The sequence below is a fragment of the Typopeltis vanoorti genome, chromosome 5 (genome assembly GCF_054136105.1).
Source record: "Typopeltis vanoorti isolate ZY-2024b chromosome 5, IOZ_Tvanoo_1.0, whole genome shotgun sequence".
NCBI classification, from domain to species: Eukaryota; Metazoa; Arthropoda; class Arachnida; order Uropygi; family Thelyphonidae; genus Typopeltis; species Typopeltis vanoorti.
In genome coordinates, this window is record NC_143553.1 from 139,460,436 (window position 1) to 139,483,622 (window position 23,187).

Here is a 23,187-nt window from a genome sequence, read left to right on the forward strand (position 1 = left end):
ACTTGCTCATTTGTTTTATGTTCTGACCAGTGAGTCTTATATATTTTTCTTAAGCATTTCATTTTGAATGCTCTGATTTTCTATATTTCTTTCTGATTGAGTGTCCATGTCTCAGCTCCATATTATTATTATTATTATTACGTAACACCTCCAGGGAGTCCAAAGGCTCATCGAAGGAGGGCACCTACTCCACAACTCTCTGTCTCCATCAACTATAACTACATTCATCATCTACACCAATGCCATCTACCACCCACCACCACTAGTATTTTCAGAGACAATTACAAACATCCATGCCCATGTGGGATAGAGAAAAAACAGCACAGGGAACAGTTACATGTAAGAAAACATGAGCTGTGTCCATTCAGAATGGAGAACCAGGAGTGCTAGTACCTCTATGTTTCTGTAGGTATAATAATGTTTTATAGAGTTCTAGTTTGAGGCTTTTATGAAATGCTCTTTATATTTTGCTGTTTCTGTGTTGTTGAGACTGCCAATTGACAACTGTCAATTGCTTTACTTGTTCAAGTATATGATTTCTAAGTTTATTGAAATTTTTTCCTCACCTCTTTCTATTTTCCTTGTTTTAGTTTTGCTTAGATTGATTTTCATGTCAAAAGTTTTGCACTCTTCATTTAAAATTTTTATTATTTTTTCCAACTGTGCTTTAGATTCTGGAGAATAATAATATCATCTGCATATTTAATGTGGTTGATATTCATGCCATTTATTTGTAGACCTGATTCTTCAGCTATGGATTTGCATATTTCTTTGAAATAGTAAATAAATTTGGTGAGAGCAGTGCTTTTTTTTGGAAAAAAAGGTGCCAGTACTCACCATGAAGATGTTATTACAGCAACTTCCACACTTTTAACATATCTTCCGATATACCCTCGTCATCTCGCTTTGTGTGCTGCACTCTCCTTATGATCATAAATCTTTTTTCTTAATGACATTAATTGTTGTTTACGAGATTCTCCAAAATGACTGATTTTACCATTTGCCCACTCAGCTGAAATTTTCGTTCCATGTGTTTATCGGCAGCAAAACTTCCGACACCAGGACACACTTTATAGCCCAAGATTTTATTCTTAACATACAGCCACTCGTTTCTCTCGCAGAAGTCATTTTTCTGCAAAAGTGTCCAACATTCGGGGCAATCATTATCAGAATCTGCTTCCTTTTGACCATGTGGATCTTCGGTCTTGGTTACGTGATCCTCTTCACCAAGTATATTTTCGGTGCTAGTTTTCTGTTTTACAGGATCACAAGTAGATTCAACAATTTCTGCTTCTTCAGATTTCTTTTTTTTTACTCATTGGCATAAAGTAACTACTTATTTTACTCATTTTGATTGCACTGATTTACTTAGATTAATTCAAAACTCACATGAACACCTGCCTGTTGCAGAGTGAATATAGAACTGATAAACTGATATTGGAAGCAATCGGAAGTGAACACAACTTCCTGTTTCCGGTTGCGTACCAACCTATGAAATAGTAAATCAGGATAACAATTATGAGTAATTAAAGCTGAAAATTCAGTTTTTGAATACGGTACCATCTACCGGAATATTTATAATACATTATGCTGTCAATAAATCGCAAATTTTTAAAAACTTAAGAAAAAAGGTGCCGGTACTGCGTACCGCCAGAAAAAAAGCACTGGGTGAGAATAAAAGAAGTTTAAGAACTCATCAAAGGAGGGCACTCCCTCCATTCCACACAACACCATCCGCTGTCCACCAATAGTATTTTTTGTCTATAAAAAAAATGCTATTGCATATGTTCTCTGTCCAGGGAAGTACCTTGATAATTCTGTATAAGAATGGCTTACATTCAATTGAAAAAACTCATGTAAAATTCCTATTTCTTTTACCATGATAAGAATCAAATTCAGAACTTTTTCAGTCAAAGGAAAATATTGGAATCATTAATTATTGAGGAATAAGCCTTGTATAATAAAGTTACAAGAGCATTAGATGAGGGAAAGGCATATACTGCAATTTTCTTAGCGAAAGCATTTGACAGGGTGCCACATGATAAGCTGATATTTAAGTTGCAGCACATGGGTCTGGATGTCAGATTGGTCAACTGGATTCAGGATTGGCTGTCCAATAGGTATCAGAGAGTTGTGTATGGTGGGACAGTTTCAAGGAGGCAGAGGGTTACACGTGGGGTCCCACAGGGCTCAGTACTAGGACCTATATTGTTTAACCTTTATATCAATAACATTGTCAGTGGATTGCAAGGAGATATTCAGTTGTTTGCGGATGATGCAAAGCTGGGAAGGATTGTTAGTAATAGTGCAAATTAGGTAATTTGCACCTTTTGGTAAGTCCAAAGAGGGACACACTTATCGAATATGAAAGTCTTCCTATCCTCTAAATGTAAAAAATGAAAAAGCTAAAGTTGCATATGTAATTCTAACCTTATAAAAAATTAAAAGATTGAATACATTGGTACCAGTATTAGTGATTTAATAATATTTGTATTTTAAATATATAAGTTGTCCCGCTTAGGTGTAATTCGGGATGCTGAAAATTTTCTTAAAATTCGGGATGTCCTGCCTAATTCAGGACAGGTGGCAGTCCTAGTGCAGATGTGGTAGCCCTGCAAGAAGATTTGAATAAGCTAGATAGGCGGGCAAATGAATGGGGGGGTATCAGTTTAATGCAGAAAATGTAAGGTCTTGAGGTTTGGGACACATCGATGGGAGACTGCATGCTCTATGGGAGGAGTTAAACTGGAGGAAGTAGGGGAGACAAGAGATCTGGGATTGATGATTGATAGAAACCTGAAATTTAGGGGACATATTGCAAAAGTGGTGAAGGTAACACAGAGGATTGCTGCAATAATGAGAAGGACACTGACCTGCAGAGATAAAAGGGTTATCATTCCATTGTATAAGTCTCTGATCAGACCACACTTAGACTATTGTTCTCAGATTTGGTCCCCAGGATTTGAAGGGGATAAATTAATTGTGGAAAGGGTAGAAAGGCGGATAACCAAAATGGTTTCAGGACTGTACCATGTTAATTATGAGGATCGACTGAGGAAATGTGAACTGCAGAGTTTCGTGGATAGAAGGAGAGGTGATATGATTGAGACTTTTAAACTGTTGAGAGGTGGTTACAGGGTTGATACTGATGAATTCTTTTGCTTGGTTGAACAGCGGGAAGGAATGATGACAAGAGGCCATTCCTGGAAGTTACGAAAGAAAACTGTTTGCAAGAGGGTGAGGAGTGGTTTCTTTGCATGGAGGGTGGTTGAACCATGGAATGCATTGCCTGATGGAGTGGTGAGAGCGAGAACGGTCAATGAGTTTAAGGAGTTTTGATAGACTTTGTCTTTTCTCATGGGGAAGGCCTCCCCTCGATGAGTCTTGATAGATTTTGTGTTTTTTAGGAAGGACCTCCCACAATGAGTCTTTTGACTCCATTTAGGCTTGAATAATAATAATAATAATAATAATTAACTGAGGCAGCATGTGATGGAAGGAACCAAGGGTTGAGAGTTCCATATCTAGTGATTACATCAGAGGATTTGTCTGTAATCTAGTCAATCGCATTTTTCCTAATTGGTTATAGGCAGTCATATGAACTTGACCTGGGAGCTGAAAATTCCATACTAAATGTATGGAATTTTTATTTAAGAAGGGATACATGTGGAATTACAGAGTTCATAATTAAAACAAACTCAAGAGACTACTTGGAGCAGTACCATGGCATAAGAAGCTGCAGAGTTGATTGTTCATAATGCATGGTAAATAATAGGATGTTTGGAGGAAGTAGTAGCAGATTGCATGTCTAGAGGCAGGAGGATAAATCAAATGGGAATTAAATGTATGAATAACATCATTAAGTAGAAGATGCAAAAAAGGATAAAAGTATGTAAAGGGAATTTAAAGAAAAACGTTATCAAGCACATGCCAGAAAAGTGACCAGTTTCATGGTAGGGAGATAACAGAAGCAAATGGAATAGTTCAGTTCCTGAATGACAATTTTGCAAGGGTGTATCATCTAGGTGAAGATATTCCATTACCTGATGTGATGTTCAATTATATGAGAATACAAGTAGATGAATTGGAGATGTTTAATATATTTCAGAAGAAATATATAGAAAAAGTACAGATATAGCCATGGGATATTGGCTTACATATTACAAGAATGTACAAGGGCATTGGCAGCTCCTCTGACCAAGCAGTTTAATTTAAGCCTAAGTTCTTGGATAGTGCCTAGGAAGTGGAAAGAGGACAATCAGAGGTGGAATTATAGGCCAATTTGTATTTCAGGAGGTAGTTAATCTATTGAAGCAGCTGGTGAAAGGCAACATTTAGGACAGGGTGAACAGGAATATGATACTCTGTATGGGGGGGGGCATGATTTTTGAAGAGCAGATCTTACCTTAATAATTTGCTTAATATTTATAATAAAGGAAACTCATGATAAGAATGAAAGAGAATTTATTGAACTGTTGCAAAACAATTCTTTTAGACAACATGTGAAAGAAGGAACTTGAGGTCATAGAATGTGAGTTGATCATGGTGTCAATAGGGCATTGACACCATGCAGGATTTAAGGATGTGACTGTTTTGGTGACAGTGATCATGCCATACTGACCTGGAAAGTAACTAAGTATATGGATGTTCCAATTTGAAAAGGTTATATGCTGAAATAAATGCTGGAAATTATGACAAACTTGGGAGAATACTATCTTTGGTCCCATGGTATCAATTACTGAATGGAAAAGATATCAGCAATCAGTGTCTGAAATGCCCCTATAGTTTGAAGAACAAATAGGTTGGGAGTGAAATGGATAAGCAACCTTATTAAGCAAGAGGTCCATAAGAAGAATATGATGTGGAAGGAATATTGTGAGCATGAGAGTGAGAGGAGTTATGAAATATTTAAAGCACAAGCCATAAAAATTATGAGTATTCTATAGAAAGCAAAGTTAAGAATATAAAAATAAATTGGCTCTGCAGGCAAAATTCAACCGAAAATAATTTATTGTTATGCTGCAGAAAGAAAAAAAAAAAGAGTGAATAGAGAAGAATAACATTACTGAATGTAAATGATATGCTTGTGTCAGAAACAGATGTGCTTTCTCAGGAGCAGTACAAAGCATAAGCAAAAAAGGGTGACTAGTATGGTAAGGAAAACCAAATCAGACTATGAGAGAGAATTAGCCAAACAGGCCAAAGTAAAAAAAAAGTAGTAATAATAATAATAATAATAAAGAGTTTTTCGTTATGTAGCAAGTAAAAGGAAAAATGACTACAGTATGTTAGAATGATTTTAAACAATGCTCGTGGTAGGAAGGTGACTGAACCAAAAGACATAGTTGAGTTGCTGAGTGATAATTTTGCAAAGGTGTATCATCCAGGTGGTGATTTTACAGTTGTTGATGTTACAGATGTTATAGAGATGCATATTAACATTGAAGAAGATGAAACAGGAGGTGTTCAGCATATTAAAAAAAATATGAATGTGAACACAGCAATGGGACTGGATGGCTTATCAGTCCATGTACTATGTGAATGTGCAAGAGAATTGGCATTGCCTCTGACAAAGTTGTTCAATCGAAGTCTCATCTCTGGCAGGGTTCCATCAGAGTGGAAAGAGGATAACATAGTACATAAAAGTAGCTCCAAAGACAGAGGTAGCAAACTACAGACCAGTTAGTATATTGGGAGGTGGTTGTTAAAGTATTGGAAGATTTTTCACTAAAGTGAAAAAGATGTTGACAAGGCAGTATTTGACAAAAGCAATGTATGACTGCATACCAAGGGTTAAGCGAGTAAATAGAGTAGGAGTGAAATTGATGAACAATGAAATTAAGCAAGCTGTGCTGATCACCCTCCTTAATAATATCCTGATATCCATCCTCACATCTCCCTGTACCCAACCAAATCATTTATTCAGCCACAACCACTAACTCCCTTACACACTTACTTCTTATATCCAGAGTATCAATTACCCTGTTCATCCTCCCTCCCAGATAGCAGACCTTTGTGCACCTTCTCATCCACCAAACCTATTATAATAGAATCACCATACAGTGCTACTTTGAATCATTTGCTACTTCTTTGTTATTATTATTATTATTATTCAGGTCTCCATGGAGTCAAAAGACTCATCATGGGAGGTCCTTCCTAAGAAACACAAAGTCTATCAAGACTCATCGAGGGGAGGCCCCCCCCGAGAAACACAAAGTCTATCATACCACTCCTTAAACTCATTGACCGTTCTTGCTCTCACCACTCCATCAGGCAATGCATTCCATGGTTCAACCACCCTCCATGCAAAGAAACCACTCCTTATCCTCTTGCAAACAGTTTCCTTTCGTAACTTCCAGGGATGGCCTCTTGTCATCACTCCTTCCCGCTGTTCAACCAAGTGAAAGAACTCCCCATTGTCAACCCTGTAACCACCTCTTAACAGTTTAAAAGTCTCAATCATATCGCCTCTCCTTTTTCTATCCACCAAACTCTGCAGTCCACATTCCCTCAGCTGATTCTCCACTATCTTTCATTTTATTCTTTCACACTCTTCCATTTGTATCCAGCAAATGTTTAATCTGATTTTGAATACCTCATCTCATTCTTATTAAAGATCTATCAGAAATGAAGAGTTTAGAAGAGAGTTAATGTCTACTCCTAATTTGAGAAAATAGCAGAATATACATAAAAATGGAAAGACCTTGCAGAAGGAATGGCAAATGGAATATTACCAAAAGAAGTTTTATATTGCTATCCTAGAGACATGCATGACCACCAAACTGATTATGAAAGTTTAAGCTGGAAGAGGTATTGCTTATCCATGAAAAAGAAAAATGGCTTTTCAAATATCATAAGGAGTATGCTGACAAATAGAATCCAATCTCCTTGCATGATAAAGAAGCAATTGAAGTCTATATGTAACCTGACTGATGCCTTGTATAGTGATAAAATCACTGTAGAAGGCGTCAGTTTACATATCGACTATGCAAAAATTTGGTCACATATTTTCATTATCATGTGAAAACTGGTGCAGGTCCAGAGATAAGTAACTATGGTAATATCAGGATTCTGAAATGCTGATTATAGACAGCAAATAGGGTAAGGCACATAGAGTTTAGTGCATAGATAGGAATGATGTGATGTGACAGAGATGTTTAATTGGTGAAGGATTAAAATTTATGCAGGATTAAAATGGACAGAATTGTATATATTATAACAAACCTGTATGGAGTGAACAGACTTATCATGGAGAGTTCTCACTCTGCAATCAACATATCTATCATACTGAACCTTAACCTTATTCATTCTAGCATTCACAACACATTCTGGCAATATATTATTCCTATCTTGTCTTCCATTTTCCATTATCTCACACCAATTCTGGTATTTTACACTCACACTCCCCACCACCCAGTTTTCATGTCCCTGATTAGCTACACACTCTCCTCTCCTCATCAACAATCAACTCAGTTTCGCACTACCACTCTCACTCAAATGCTAACAATTATTATTATTATTATTATTCAGGCCTCCATGGAGTCAAAAGATTCATCGTAGGAAGTCCTTCCTAAGAAACACAAAGTCTATCAAGACTCATCGAGGGGAGGTCCCCCATAAGAAACAGAAAGTCTATCATACCACTCCTTAAACTCATTGACCGTTCTCGTTTTCACCACTCCATCAGGAAATGCATTCCATGGGTCAACCACCCTCCATGCAAAGAAACCACTCCTCACTCTCTTGCTCACAGTTTCCTTTCGTAACTTCCAGGGATGGCCTCTTATCATCACTCCTTCCCGCTGTTCAACCAAGCGAAAGAACTCCCCAATGTCAACTCTGTAACCACCTCTCAACAGTTTAAAAGTCTCAATAAGATAAGACCCCATCTAGACTACTGTGCCCATATCTGGGCACAGTAGTCTAGATGGGGTCTTATCAAGGCTCAATACAGAGAACCTGTTTGTCTCTGCTTGTTAAAGTATTTTTCAGCAACCAAGTGATTTGATGAGCTGATTTAGCCACTTTTGCAATATGCCCCCTAAACTTCAACTCCCTATCCACCAACACTCCCAAATTCCTGGTGTCGTCAATCTCCTGGAGTTTGGTTCCACCAATGTGATATACTGCTGCTAATCTTTTCACCCCAAAATGCATAATCTTACACTTTGCCACATTAAATTGACATCCATTCTCCTTAGCCCAGTCCTCCAAACTATCCAAATCATCTTGCAAAATGTTGACATCCTGTGCACTCACTATTGCTCTATCCAACTTTGCATCATCAGCAAACAAATGAACACTTCCTCTCAGATCCTTTCCTATATCGTTAATGAACAAATTGAAAAGTAGTGGTCCAAGAACAGAACCCTGCGGCACACCACTAGTCACAGGCCATCTTTTGGACTCTACTCCTGAATAAACCACTCTCTGATATCTCTCCATCAACTACCCTCCTATCCATCTCACCAACCTTGTATCCATCCCCATATGCTTCAGTTTACTGATTAGAATTCCATATGGTATCCTGTCAAAGGCCTTAGCAAGGTCCAGTAGAATCACTGTAAACCCATTACCCTTATCCAGTTCAGCCATCACTGTGTTATAAAACGTGAGCAAATTACTGAGGCATGATCTATCCTTCACAAAACCATGCTGTCCCCCATACAGTATCCCGTTTTCATCTATCCAGTCCTGTATTTTTCTCTTGACTATTTTCTCCAAGCCTTGACAACGATTCGTGATATGCTGATCGATCGGTAATTTACAACAGCAGCAGTCTTGGAACCTCCTTTATGCAGTGGAACTATTTTCCCCTCTTTCCACCCCCTCGAACTAACCCAGACCCAATACTCAAATTAAACAAAATGGTCAAGGGCACTGACAATTCTTTACCTGCTTCATGTACGACACGAGCTGGTATACCATGCAATCCCACAGATGTATTGACATTGAGGTTTTGTAATAGACTATTCACCTCCACTTCATTCACCACAATTTTCATATAAGCTATTGGTTCATTCATTCCTGCAATGTCTCCACCTGGATGATATACTCTTGCAAAGTGCTCGCTCAGTAATTCCACTATATCAACTGATTCGGTTACCTCCCTACCATTGACATTCTTTAAAATCATTCTGCCATATACATTTTTTCTTTTACTTGCAACATATCGAAAAAACTGTTTGGGATTCTCTTTAGTTGCATGGCTAATGTTCTTTCATAATCCGCTTTTGCTTTTCTTACCACACTCGTTATCCTTCTGGCCCTTCTTTACACTGTTCTTGTGCCTGCAGGTCACCTTTCTCCTTAAATTCCCTCCACAGTTGTTTCTTTTTTTGCAGCTCAAGCTTAATGGCGTTATTCATCCATTTAACCCCTACTTGATTTATTATTCGGACTCTAGGTATACAGTCAGCCATTGCCTCATGCAAACACTTCTTAACACCGCCTCCCATGCACTATCAACATCCAGCCCTTGTAGTTTTACATGCCATGGCACTGAACCAATCAAACTCCTAAGCTTGTCATACTTACCAGCCCGATAATTCCACATGTACCCTGTCTTAATTGTAAATTCCACACCTTTAGCCACCTCCCAAGTCAAAACCCTATGATCACTCTCACCTATTGGTGGCAACGTGGTCATATTCGTTACAGCCAAATTCTCAGATGCAATTACTATGTCAAGCTGACCCCTATTATTTTCCATTACATGCTGTCCCAGATAGTTATCCCTTAATAACTGCATAAAATCCAATTCCTTCCTCCCATGTGTCCTCTCCTCCTTCCAGTCAGTGTTACTACAGTTGAAATCTCTCATAATAATTACTCTCCTTCCACTTATTTCTTCTATTTGCTTATGCATACTATCTCCACCATCTATAGCAGCACCCAACTGTATATTTTGTTCTGCTAGTCTGAATCTCACACCAAATAGCCTCAAATGCCCTCTTTTCTCTATCTTGCAGTTCCACTTCTGTTCTCCTTGGCTGTAGCTTATCAGCTATCATCAATAACACTCCTCTCCCCATTTTATTCTCCCTGTCACTTCTGAACACACCATACCCCTCACATTCAATCCCACTAGCTATATCATCTTCTGTCAGCCATGTTTCACTAATGCCAATAACCTGTGACCTGGAAATGCCAACCAAGGCCAAAAATTCTTCCTTCTTGTTCCTAATACTTCTGGCATTAGTATACATGAATTGCAGAAGCCCATTTGTCCCATCCCTATTTTGATGCCTTATACTAACTATCCCATTCTGATTTGTTGTCCTTCATACTCACTCGGGCATATTACACACATTCATACACTCAACTGTCTCCCTAAAGTCTGCATATCTACTCCCCCCCCCTTAATAACTCTAGCTTCCCTGATTCTGCACTTCCACTTCATTCAACAACACCTTTTCATGTCTCTGCACACCAAATCCATTCAAATGTAAACCATCCATCTTATATAAATCCTTTCATCCATTGAACTCACTCCACAAATTCCACACCACTCCTCCTGCATAATCCACGCATAGTCATTAGCAATTTTGGCCCTCCTTCTATACTCTTCACTGTCATAACGCACCAACAGACTCACCATCCTAACTCTCTCACTCTTCTCTTTTGCTACCTCAAGCAATTCCTTCAGATCCTCTCTCATAGCCATATTACACATACTCATACACTCAACTGTCTCCCTAAAGTCTGCATATCTACTCCCCCCCCCTTAATAACTCTAGCTTCCCTGATTCTGCACTTCCACTTCATTCAACAACACCTTTTCATGTCTCTGCACACCAGATCCATTCAAATGTAAACCATCCATCTTATATAAATCCTTTCATCCATCGAACTCACTCCACAAATTCCACACTACTCTTCCTGCATAATCCACGCATAAAGTCATTAGCAATTTTGGCCCTCCTTCTATACTCTTCACTGTCATAATGTGCCAGCAGACTCACCATCCTAACTCTCTCACTCTTCTCTTTTGCTACCTCAAGCAATTCCTTCAAATCCTCTCTCATAGCCATTTTATCCCCTTTCAAATCATTTGTTCCTGCTACTACTATCAATTCTTTCACCCTCTGTTTTTCCATTCTAATTGACTTGCTTACATCCTTAACTTTCGCACCAGGTTGGTACGATTTTGTTAAACTCTCATCTATCACACCTCTTACTAAAGAATCTCCGTACAACACTCGCTCTTTCATTTTGTTTACACTCACTATCATACTCTTATTTTTCTTATCATACTTTTGCTGTTTATTAGTTGGTACGCTCGGTAAACATTTTTGCCAACGCTCCAGCTGCCGATTTGCCCTGTGTATTGCTTTGCGTAACCATGCGATCTCACTTATTGCATCTGTCTCATCATTTTTATTATCCCTTAATTCATTTATTCGTTCTATATGTTTACCTTCATTCTCACTTTCAACGCCACTCTCACAGCTATCTGGTACTACCTTGCAAATATCACTATTCATACCTCGCATATCACTATTTTCTACATTCTCACTTTAATCAACGATATCATTCTCACGACCTGAAACACTCTTTAAATCTTAACATTCCTTACACTTTCTGCACACATTCATTCCACTATCGTCTAACCAGACTCCAACCGCTCTCTTCAAAGCATACATTTCACAAACGGCACACTGAATAAAATCCTTTAAATTAAAATTTTTCGAGTGACAGTGTTCCCCTATCATATGACATGTTACCTCATACATGATTACTATCATGTCAGGTTAAGGTTGGTTGATTGGTACAGCCTCTGCTACTGATGGCTCACGCGAAAAGTTAAGTAAGTTTAAGCGTGGTTAGTAGTTGGAAGGGGTTCAATCATTTGATGCTGTTGGCACACTCTCCCTCGAATAGTCTTTGGACTCCCTGGAGGTGTCCCATAATAATAATAATAATAATATATATGTTACTGACTGAGAGAGAGAGAGAGAGAAATTCCTTCCATAATGAGCTTGTTATGATCATAAAAAAATAGTGTAGAGTGTATTAACCATAGTAGCTTAATTATAGGGTTATTTCCAGGTGGAAAAAAAAAAATTTTTTTTTAGTGCAAACCTTTGTTTCCAGCTTATAATGTGTGAAATGACCAAGAATGCTTACCCAGCCAAATTGTGCCTGCTTTTCTATTTTTTTATTTTATTTTATTTGTAATTGTTTACAACTTTTTCCTTTTCCTCTTCCAGCTTCATTTCATGTTTTGTTTTTTTTTGTCAATCCCGCTGATTAAAGTTTGAATACTTATATTTACACACTCTCTCTCTCTCATAGGCATGTCAAGGATATGAGAAACTGGAACCCAGTTTTATCCAATAAGCTAGTTTTTTTATCATCAAATCATCTGACCATGATGGTATCTCACTTGATAATAAGAATTATCTTTTTCTTTCTTTTCAAGAAATGTTCCCTACCCTTGGTCATGTATTAATAATAATCTTTCCACAGTGTCCCATTTTTGATGTTCTTGGTATACAGCCATCTCTATCCATTCCAATTCTCCATCTTAGTTCCACTTTTGTAATACTGATATTTTTAAATTCTCTGTTAATGTTTTTCACAAATCTCTTTTCTAGTTCTGTCAACTGCCATCATAAATTTATGAAAAATAATTAATATTGATGGTATACATCAAATAAATACAATTCGCTCATTAATCTTTTTAATGGCATTGATTCTAACCATGTATAAAGAACAAAATAAAGCATGTTGTTTATTAAGCTTCTATAGCAAATATAGATTATATACTGCTTGGTATAAAATCTCATTTGCACCATACTGGAGTATTTTTAGTAGCTTTTCTGTTGACACCTTATCACATTCCTTTATCAGATTTTAGAAAAGAACTAAAATTATGTCATGCACCTGCTAGAACTAGATATGTGTGCAATCATTTGTGGCTGTTATTGGACTCATAATAAGTCTCCTAGCTAATAGAAAGGGGGGATAGTAAATCCCTTTATTTTTTTATAGCTGGGTATGAAACTCGGATCGAAATCCATAGAGTTTCATGCCGAAAAAACTATCGGCGAGCCCAAGTGTAAATGATCACTTCGGTAGTACAACACCAGGGCAACTCCATGCAAAGACGGAGCTTGCATGGAGTTGCCCTGGTGTTGTACTACCGAAGTGATCATTTACACTTGGGCTCGCCGATAGTTTTTTCGGAATGAAACTCTATGGATTTCAATCCGAGTTTCGTACCCGGCTATAAAAAAATAAAGGGATTTACCATCCCCCTTTCTATTAACATATTCGCCGGTAAAATAGCCTTTCAGCCTATTAAATTAGTAGTCTCCTAGTTTTTTGGAGTATTAATGCATCCATGCTTGTTGACATTGGGAGAGTGCTTCTTTGCAGATGCTGACTGCAAATATAGCCTCTCAGATTTGTAACATTGGGCTTCAATATGGTAATTAAGTAAAGCTGCAGTCGTGTGTTTTTATTTATTCTTTTTTAATTTTTTTTTTTATGTGGACCCCACCTACAAAAGGCTGTAAGCCTGTAGTACATTAGCACTGTGGGTGGGTCAATGATTACATAATCCAGAAACCCTGCTCTGAAGACCAAACATGGTACTTTGCACACTTCAAGCTAATGAATTTTAAGACCACTGTCTAATAGGTTGGATGGTGGTCTCACACTGAACAGTGAAGATTATCTACCACTTAAAGACTTTCACAGGTGTCTGTACCATCATAAGATTATAGCCTTTTGGGTGGAGAGCAGATACACTGTTCACTCAGCCAACTAGGCCAGATGTGTCAAAGGTTGGAAATTTTTTTTGTAGAAGAATGGTTAAGGTTAGCTAGTTTGATATGTGATTTACAGGTGGTGTAAAATTATATACATAGCACTTTGGCTCTTTTCAAATTTATCCCAGATATAAGGGATGAGAATGGTTTTGCTATGATCTTCTATGGAAGATCATAGCAAAACCATTCTCATTTCCTCAGTGTAAGACTGAAGAAATGTAGTATTTATTTATTTTTTACTAAGGTTTTAGTCATTGGCTAAAAAGGTGTAGCACAGATAACCATGTTTTGTTATGTGCTACACAAAAGTACAAAGTAAGAAAATTGCTCTAATATTTTTTTCTTTTTTTTTATGTATGACAGTTTCACTAAGATAAAACTAGGCTAATTGTTATGGATGATTTTTGTTTAATGTTATTACTAAAATTAATTTTATCTAAACGCTGAGTGAGAATGTATTTTACAGGTGGTTCCCATCAATTCGGTTGGCACCAGAAGGAGAATTTTCTAATTTTGTTGAAGGATTAGGACCAGGACAGTTAGTTGGAAGGCAGGTACTGGCTTCTCCTAGTCTAGGTGATATACAGTTAAGCTTGTGTGATCGAAAAGGTAACTTGGAAGTGGAAGTAATCAGAGCTCGTGGACTACAGCCAAAACTTGGAGCCAAATTACTTCCAGGTAAATAGCTGAAATTTAAAACTTGTCTTATTTATGCATCAATGTTTCTTCATAACAATAGTCATTACCTAACATTTATAAGGGAAACACCAATATGAATTTTGTGAAACTTAAAATGATAGTGAAGTGTGAGCTATGCAGTTCAGTATGGTACAGAATAAAATCTCTTTACTGGAAACATGTTGCTGGAAACATATAAAGTACATAATGAAATATTTGAAAATAGAAATAACAATGGGAAGCACACATTGGCTGTGAAGTTTTTTAGCTAGTTTGTGGTTCTTCTGTGAACTACTGCTAACCACATGCTTGTCATTTTTAACTAGAGAAGACCAGACTTGATGTAAAATTATCCATTGTTTTTTGTTGCACTGTTGAGGATTTGATCATTTCAACTGACTCCTTGAATGCTCTTGAGAAAAATCTGTAATCTGTGTGGATCATTTTGGTTTGTTGCCATGCTATTTGATATTTGGTTTCAGTTTTCAGTGTGTATGTGTGTATGCTGCTAGTCCTGATTTATGCTTCCTTTTGTTCTCTATCCCCTTGATGTGTTTAAATTAGTATACTTCTCCCGACCTGCTTGTTCTGTCCTTTGTAGCACAAAAACAAGTACAGTAGCTTCTGTAGGTTTTTTGAGAGGCCGATATCAAGATTTTGGAGGTTTCAGAAAATTAGAGATCTTGCTGAGAGGCAGAAGGCAACCTTTATATTTTGTTGACATAGTATCATTGATGTCTTATCTGTGACATACTATATATACAGGGGAATCGCTGTTCCTCTGAAGTCTTGTTTTTCATGTTAATTCGACTGTTTGGAGATTAATGTAGAATTTTGTTGACCAATGTTTTCTTGTCATACTTTGATAGAATGGTGCTGAGCTCTTGATTTCTTTTATCTATATTATTATTACTATTATGTGATGCCTCCAGGGAGTCCAAAGACTCATCGAGGGAGGGCTACTCTACAACTCTCTGTTTCTGTATCCACCAACTACAATGATCTCCAACTGCCACTATCATCTACACCAATGCCATCTACCGACCACCACCATCACTAGTATTTTCACCGACAATCACAAACATCCATGTCCTCGGTGGGATTTGAACCCGCCGAGGGCACAGCCTTTTGGCTGGAAAGTGGATATGCTAACCACTTGACCAACCAGGCTGGCATTAATGGAGATTCTGTTAACTACTATTTTATGCAGGGATGAATAATGCCTATATTTTGTGACAGGTGGTGATGGGATGAAGGTTGCAAGTATTGTCCTTGCAGGAGGATCTGAATAGACTATGTGAGTGGACAAATGGAGCTTTCCATTTAATGTTGCAAAGTGCAAGGTCTCGAAATTTGTTAGGCAAGGTTTGGATCCAGGGTATACAATTAATGGGCAAATTTTGAAGGAGGTGGAGTAGACGAGAGACCTGGGAGTGATGGACAAAGACTTGAAGTTTAGGATTCACATTGCTAAAACTGTAAGAACATCACAACCGATTTGTTTCAATAATGAAATACCATTATTGTTGGCATATTCAAAAGAAATATAAAAATGGAGGAAAACTCAAGTAAAAAACTTTATTAATGTAGAATTTTTGCATAAATGTCATAGGCATGGTCACTACAGAATTACAGATTGGCAATGATAACAGAAAATTCTAATGAATTTTCGAATAATGAATTGGAATGACTCTATGGAAAATGACCTTGGAATGGAAAAGGTAAAATGAAAATGAAAACAACAAAATATAATACATATAACAAAATGGAACATAAGAGGAATAGCATATAAAGAAATAGAATTAGACCAAATATTAAATGAAAGAAATTTTCAAATAGCAGTAATCACTGAAACAAAAAAGAAATTAAAAGGAACCATGAGAACCGAAAAGTTTAATGTGATATATAGTAGAATTGACAGAGACCAAAGAGCACAAGCAGGAGTTATGATTTGGATTCATAACTCCCTTTCAAAACAGTTAAAACATTATAAATTATGGAATGAAAGAATAACAGAAGCTAGAATAAAATAGATAGAGGTTATTTAACAATAATTGGTTTATATGCCCCTGAAGAAGGAAGGATAATATTGAATTTTATAATCAGTTACAAAATATATATAATAAAATAAATAAAAATGATTATGTAATATTAGCAGGAGACCTAAATGCAAGAATTGGAAAAATGAAAATTAATAATAATATAGGAATATATGGAGAACATACTCTAAACAGGAATGGTAAAAAATTGATCGACTTTGTAGTTTATAATAACCTAAAAATAATGAATTCTTTCTATAAACATAAAGTATACATAAATATACTAGGCAGCAAGAGGATGCAAATCAATATTAGATTATTTTATCTTAAATGAAAAGACATCAGTGTTCTCTTTTAGATGTTCAAGTTCACAGAGGATATGAAATAAGTAGTGACCACTTCCTTGTTAAGATAAATTAAGATTACCATCTAAATGACTACAAATAACAAGAACAGAAAGAAAATTGAAAACATTTGTTTATAAAACTAGATTATTAAATGACACAAATATACAATGGCTATATGAACAAAGAATTAACCAATATTTAGATAAAATAAAACAAAATGAAGAAAATAGAAATAGTATGGCTTAATATAAAAACGATACTAAATGAAGCAGCAAATGAAAGCTTAGGAAAGACCAAAAAATTCAATAAAAGGAACTAGAGATATGGGATGATACAATCAAAGAAATAATCAAAATGAAAAAAGTGCCTATCAATAAATGGTTAAGCAGTAAAAGATTAGAAGATTAAATATTATTATTATTATTATTATTCAGGCCTCCATGGAGTCAAAAGACTCATCGTGGGAGGTCCTTCCTAAGAAACACAAAGTCTATCATACCACTCCTTAAACTCATTGACCGTTCTTGCTCTAACCACTCCAGGCAATGCATTCCATGGTTCAACCACCCTCCATGCAAAGAAACCACTCCTCACCCTCTTGCTCACAATTTCCTTTCGTAACTTCCAGGGATGGCCTCTTGTCATCACTCCTTCCCACTGTTCAACCAAGCGAAAGAACTCCCCAGTGTCAACCCTGTAACCACCTCTCCAGTATTCTCAAATAGAATATAAAAGAATAAGAGCCATGGCTGAAAGAGAAGTCAGAAAAAGACGTAGAGAATCATGGAACAAATTTGTTTCTAATTTAGAACATGATTTATAAAAAATAAGACCCAATGTATATAACATTTTGAAACACTTAAATACAGATACTAAAGAAAACATGAAATTAAACACCAAATTGAAATTAGAAGAATTTCTATACAGAACTGTGGATAGATAAATATTTTGAAAAAGATAACTGGCAAACATTTAATGAAAAGCTAAAGGAAATAACTAAAGAAGAATTAGAAATCAGTCTGAAAGAAACAAGAAACAGAAAATCACCTGGAGAAGATAAGCTAGGTTCAGAACCAGTACCGTCGACAGGGTGTAGCATAGAGGCAGCCTGCCTCACGGCACAGCTTAATAAGAGTGCTTGTTCAGCCATATTGTGCTAGGCACTTGCTACACTAACAATTCCTGTTAGCATAGTAAGTGCAGATAGAATTTTTTCAAGCTTAAACTGATTAAAAATTATTTGCAAACAGCAATAACCAAGAAAGATTGGTTGGTCTAGCAACTATATCGATAGAGGCGGACATAGCTTATAAACAGTTTTATTGTGCAATATCTCCATAGAGCAAAAATTTAATTAATATTATTATGTAATCGTTTTGCATTAATGTTTCTCTTGTAATAAAAACAAAATAGCAATTGGAGATTTTCTTATATTTTTGTCTTATAATCCATCAGGGGCGATATTTAATTGTTCGCCTCAGGGCAAGATCCAATCTGGCAACAGCCACCCTGTTCAGAACTATATAAATATGCAGGAACAACGTTCAAAGAAAGATTCATATTATTTTTAAATAAAATCTATTCAACTGGTAACCCCCCAATAGATTGGAAAAAAGCAATTGTGACTCCAATCTTTAAAAAAGGTAGTAGAGATGACCCTAAAAACTATAGAGGTATAACTATACTAAATTCCTGTTACACTTTCTTAGACAGCGAAGGCATTTGACAGGGTGCCACGTGATAAGCTGATATTTAAGTTGCAGCACATGGTTCTGGATGCCAGATTGGTCAACTGGATTCAGGATTGGCTGTCTGATAGGTATCAGAGAGTTGTGTATGGTGGGGCAGTTTCAAGGAAGCAGAGGGTTACAAGTGGGGTCCCACAGGGCTCAGTACTGGGACCTATATTGTTTAACCTTTATATCAATGACATTGTCAGTGGATTACAAGGAGATATTCAGTTGTTTGCAGATGATGCGAAGCTGGGAAGGATTATTAGTAATTGTGCAGGTGTGGCAGCCCTGCAAGAGAATTTGAATAAGCTAGATAAATGGGCAAATGAATGGGGGTAACGGTTTAATGCAGAAAAATGTATGGTCTTGAGGTTTGGGAAACATCGATGGGACACTGCATACTCTATGGGAGGAGTTATACTGGAGGAAGTAGGGGAGACAAGAGATATGGGGTTGATGATTGATAGAAACCTGAAATTTAGGGGACGTATTGCAAAGGTGGTGAAGGTAACACTGAGGATTGCTGCAATAATGCGAAGGACACTGACCTGCAGAGATAAAACAGTTATCAATCCATTGTATAAGACCCTGATCGAACCACACTTGGACTATTGTTCTCGTTTTGGTCCCCAGGATTTGAAGGGGATAAATTAACTGTGGAAATGGTAAAAGGCAGATAACAAAGATGGTTTCAGGACTGTACAATGATATTATGAGGATCGGCTGAGAGAATGTGGACTGCAGAGTTTGGTGGATAGAAGAAGGAGAGGTGATGTGATTGTGACTTTTAAACTGTTGAGAGGTGGTTACAGGGTTGACACTGGGGAGTTCTTTCGCTTGGTTGAACAGCAGGAAGGAGTGATGACAAGAGGCCATCCCTGGAAGTTACGAAAGGAAACTGTGAGCAAGAGGGTGAGGATGGTTTCTTTGCATGGAGGGTGGTTGAACCATGGAATGCATTGCCTGATGGAGTGGTGAAAGCAAGAATGGTCAATGAGTTCAAGGAGTAGTATGATAGACTTTGTGTTTCTTGGGGGAGGGGGGAACCACCCCTCGATGAGTCTTGATAGACTTTGTGTTTCTTGGGAAGGACCTCCCACGATGAGGCTTTTGACTCCATGGAGGCCTGAATAATAATAATAATAATAATAATAATAATAATAATAATAAAATATGTAGCAGAATTTTAAACAACAAACTAATAAAATATTCTGAAAACTTTATTTTAGAAGTACAGAGTAGAAAAGGAATCATGTATAGACCTGGCCTTTTGCCTAAAATTAATAATAGAGAACAGAAGAGAATACAATTTAGAAGCACATATTACATTTATTGACTTTGAAAAACCATTCGACGAAGTTAAAAGAAGCATTTTATTTAACATATTGAAAGAAAGACAAATACCAAATAATATCCTAAAAGCTATCACAAGTATATATGAAAATAATCAAATACAAATACGATTAAATCATGAGCTATCATATATGAGAGAGATAAAACAAGGGGTCCGACAGGGATGTCCCCTCTCAGCAACCCTTTTTAATATTTACTTAAATGAAATAATAATAAAATGGAATAAAAATTTACATCAAGGAATTAAACTTTCCCCTACAGTGAACTTAAACACTCTCCTTTTTGCTGACGACCGAATAATAATTACAAATTCTGAAGATAACTTACAGAAAGCTATTTTAGATCTAAATGAGATAGCCAAAGATTATAGTATGATAATATCAACAGAAAAATCAAAAACTATGGCCTTTAAAGGACAAGATCCAGCAAGAACTAAAATATAATAGATAACAGATCTTAGAACAGGTGAATTCATTTAACTACCTAGGATGTATGATCACATATGAAAATGAAAAAGATATAAACGTAAAAATTGCAAAATATTTAAAAATAACAGGTGTAATTAACTCTATATTTAAACCAAACCTAGTTCAAAAACAAACCAGACTAAAAGTATACAATACTTTAGCCCTTCCAGTCTTAATGTATGGAACTGAAATCTGGACAATAAAACAAAAAGACAAACAAAGATCAATAACAACTGAAATGAAGTTTATGAGAAAAACTGCAAAGTATACACTGTTGGACCACAAAAAGAAATGGAGAAATTATGAAAGAATTAAACCAGGAATCAGTAATAGAAAATATTAAAATATATAAACATAAATGGATGGAACACATCGAAAGAATGAAAACAGAAAGATTACCAAAACAAGCCTTAAAGTACAAGCCATTAGGAAAAAGAAAACCAGGACGTCCTCTTAAAAGATTCAACGATGACTTCTAAGGCCAGAACAGGCCACTCTAGGCCTAAATCCTTGATAGGCATGATGATGATGATGATGATGAGGAAATTCTAAAATGCACCACCACCTGAATAGCTATGCAAGATGTTTGTTTTAGGTTTTGGAGTGTCATTTTGACTTAAACAATGCGTCACATGGCCGCTTACCTGTTAGCCAAGTGATTGAGATTGATGAAGATAGGCTGAACAAAGTTGAGATCTGGGAGTGATGATTGATAGAAAACTGAAATTCAGAGAGCATATTGCAAAGGGGGTGAAGGTAACCCAGAAGATTGCTGCAATACCAAGAAGGACACTGACCTGCAGAAATACAAGAGTTATTATTCCATTGTATAAGACCCTGATCAGACCGTACTTAGACTATCGTTCTCAAATTTAGTCCCCAGGATTTGAAGGGGATAAATTAACTGTGGAAAGGGTAGTACAGAAGCGGATAACAAAAATGGTATCAGGATTGTACAATGTTAGTTATGAGGATCAGCTGAGGGAATGTGGACTGCAGAGTTTGGTAGATAGAAGAAGGAGTGGTTATATGATTGAGAAATTATTGAGAGGTAGTTACAGGGTTGACACTCGGGAGTTCTTTTGCTTGGTGGAACAGAGGGATAGGAACGATAACGAGGGTCATCCCTGGAAGTTGCAAAAGGAAGCTGCGAGCAAGAAGGTGAGGAGTGGTTTCTCTTGCATGGAGGGTGGTTGAACCCATGGAATGCATTGCCTGATAGAGTGGTGAGAGCAAGAATGGTCAATGAGTTCAAGATGTTTCCTAAGAAGGACCTCCCACGATGAGTCTTTTGGCTCCATGGAGGCCTGAATAATAATAATAATTTCCCAACTTAAAAAAAAAAAAAGTACAATTAAGTCAAGTTTCATAGATTTCTTTATAAAAACATTCTATGATAAAATGACTTTTATCATAGAATGACTTTTATCATAAAATGACTTTTATCATAGAATGACTGTAATACATGCTCCACAAATCCAGACTGTTCAAGGTCATGATATTTAATATATGACTTGTGTTCTTCTAAATGAATAAAAGCAGATCTTCCGGCTTGTCCTAAATAAGATAACCCACAGGAATCAGGTAGATGCCTGAAAAACTTAGAGTTGGAAGCTTGTCCTTAGGAAAGGTGAGAAAGGTGAAGATTTTTCTCATGGCTCCCTTTTATAAAGATTTGATCAGGCCACATATGGTCTGCTGTGCACAGATTTGGTCACCTGGTTTCGGGTGATTAGGATGTATTGGAGAGGATCCAGAGAAGGTTTACCAAGTTAGTGTGAGGTCTATGGAATGTCAGATATGAGAAGAGATTGAGGGAATACAAATTACAGAAACTTGTGAATAGAAGAAGAAGAGATATGATTGAAATACATAAGTTAGTCAGGGGTTGTTGCATTTCAAGTTACCTCAGTAACTTGAAATGCAACCAAAATTGGGCTTAGATCCTAAATGGCACACCCTACTGGACAAAAAAGGCTAGTCTTTGCCATTGGGCTGAAGATCTGAGGATTAATGCTTCCCAAATTTGGGCCAGTCTCATGCAACCCAAATTTGTTGGGATTTGGAAAGTTTTTCAGGACTGAGGCAGATTGGAGAAATAGCCTTTCATATCCTGTGGTGAGTGTCAATAGGATTTTACTGGGTCCACTAAATACACCCTCTCAGCAAGTCCTGAGTAGCTGTATTGGTGGAACTGGATGTAGTCCTTGTGTTCAGAAATTCTGATATTAGCTGTCCTGGCTGTTGGGCCATAGTAGAACAGCTTGCAACTGCAAGGGACCTGGTAGACAGCTGGTCGGTCTAGGGAAAGTGGAAGAAAAAGAATCTTTTTGTGTGGGAGAGTATAAACCTCCCATGATGAGGCCTTTGACTCCATGGAGTTTAGGTATTAATAATAATAATAATAATGTACTGTCTGAATTCTAATTTTTTAAGAAATTAGTATTATTAAGAAAGAAATAAAGTGGAAGGTACATCTATAACAGTGATTTTCTATTACTATAATCTACCATTGCTTATTAATTATATAGGATAAGACTGAGATCTCTAATACAGAGACTATTGATTAACATGAAATTGCAAGACTCAATTGGATGCTTATGTTAACTATTTTTGCTTCCCTTCTGAATGAGGCAGATTGGCTTACACAAGGGAATTCAAAATTTATCAGGTACTTGGATGCATAAATTTTCTATTATTTGTGAAGCTACCATTGTAGCAATATATGGGCTAAATTCACAAGTTGTTTTTACAGCAGGCCACCAGTAAAAGCAACAACAATGGGAGAGGAA

General features: G+C 36.8%; 1 protein-coding gene across 1 annotated transcript in view; it reads left to right on the plus strand.

Annotated features, from left to right (window-relative positions):
- Positions 1-23,187, plus strand: part of LOC150106868 (regulating synaptic membrane exocytosis protein 2-like) — an 828,152-nt gene that overhangs the window by 716,781 nt on the left and 88,184 nt on the right. The window contains exon 21 of the mRNA XM_090393494.1: positions 14,245-14,456. Coding sequence (XP_090249620.1) covers positions 14,245-14,456 — 212 coding nt within the window. The remainder of the gene's footprint in view (positions 1-14,244; positions 14,457-23,187) is intronic.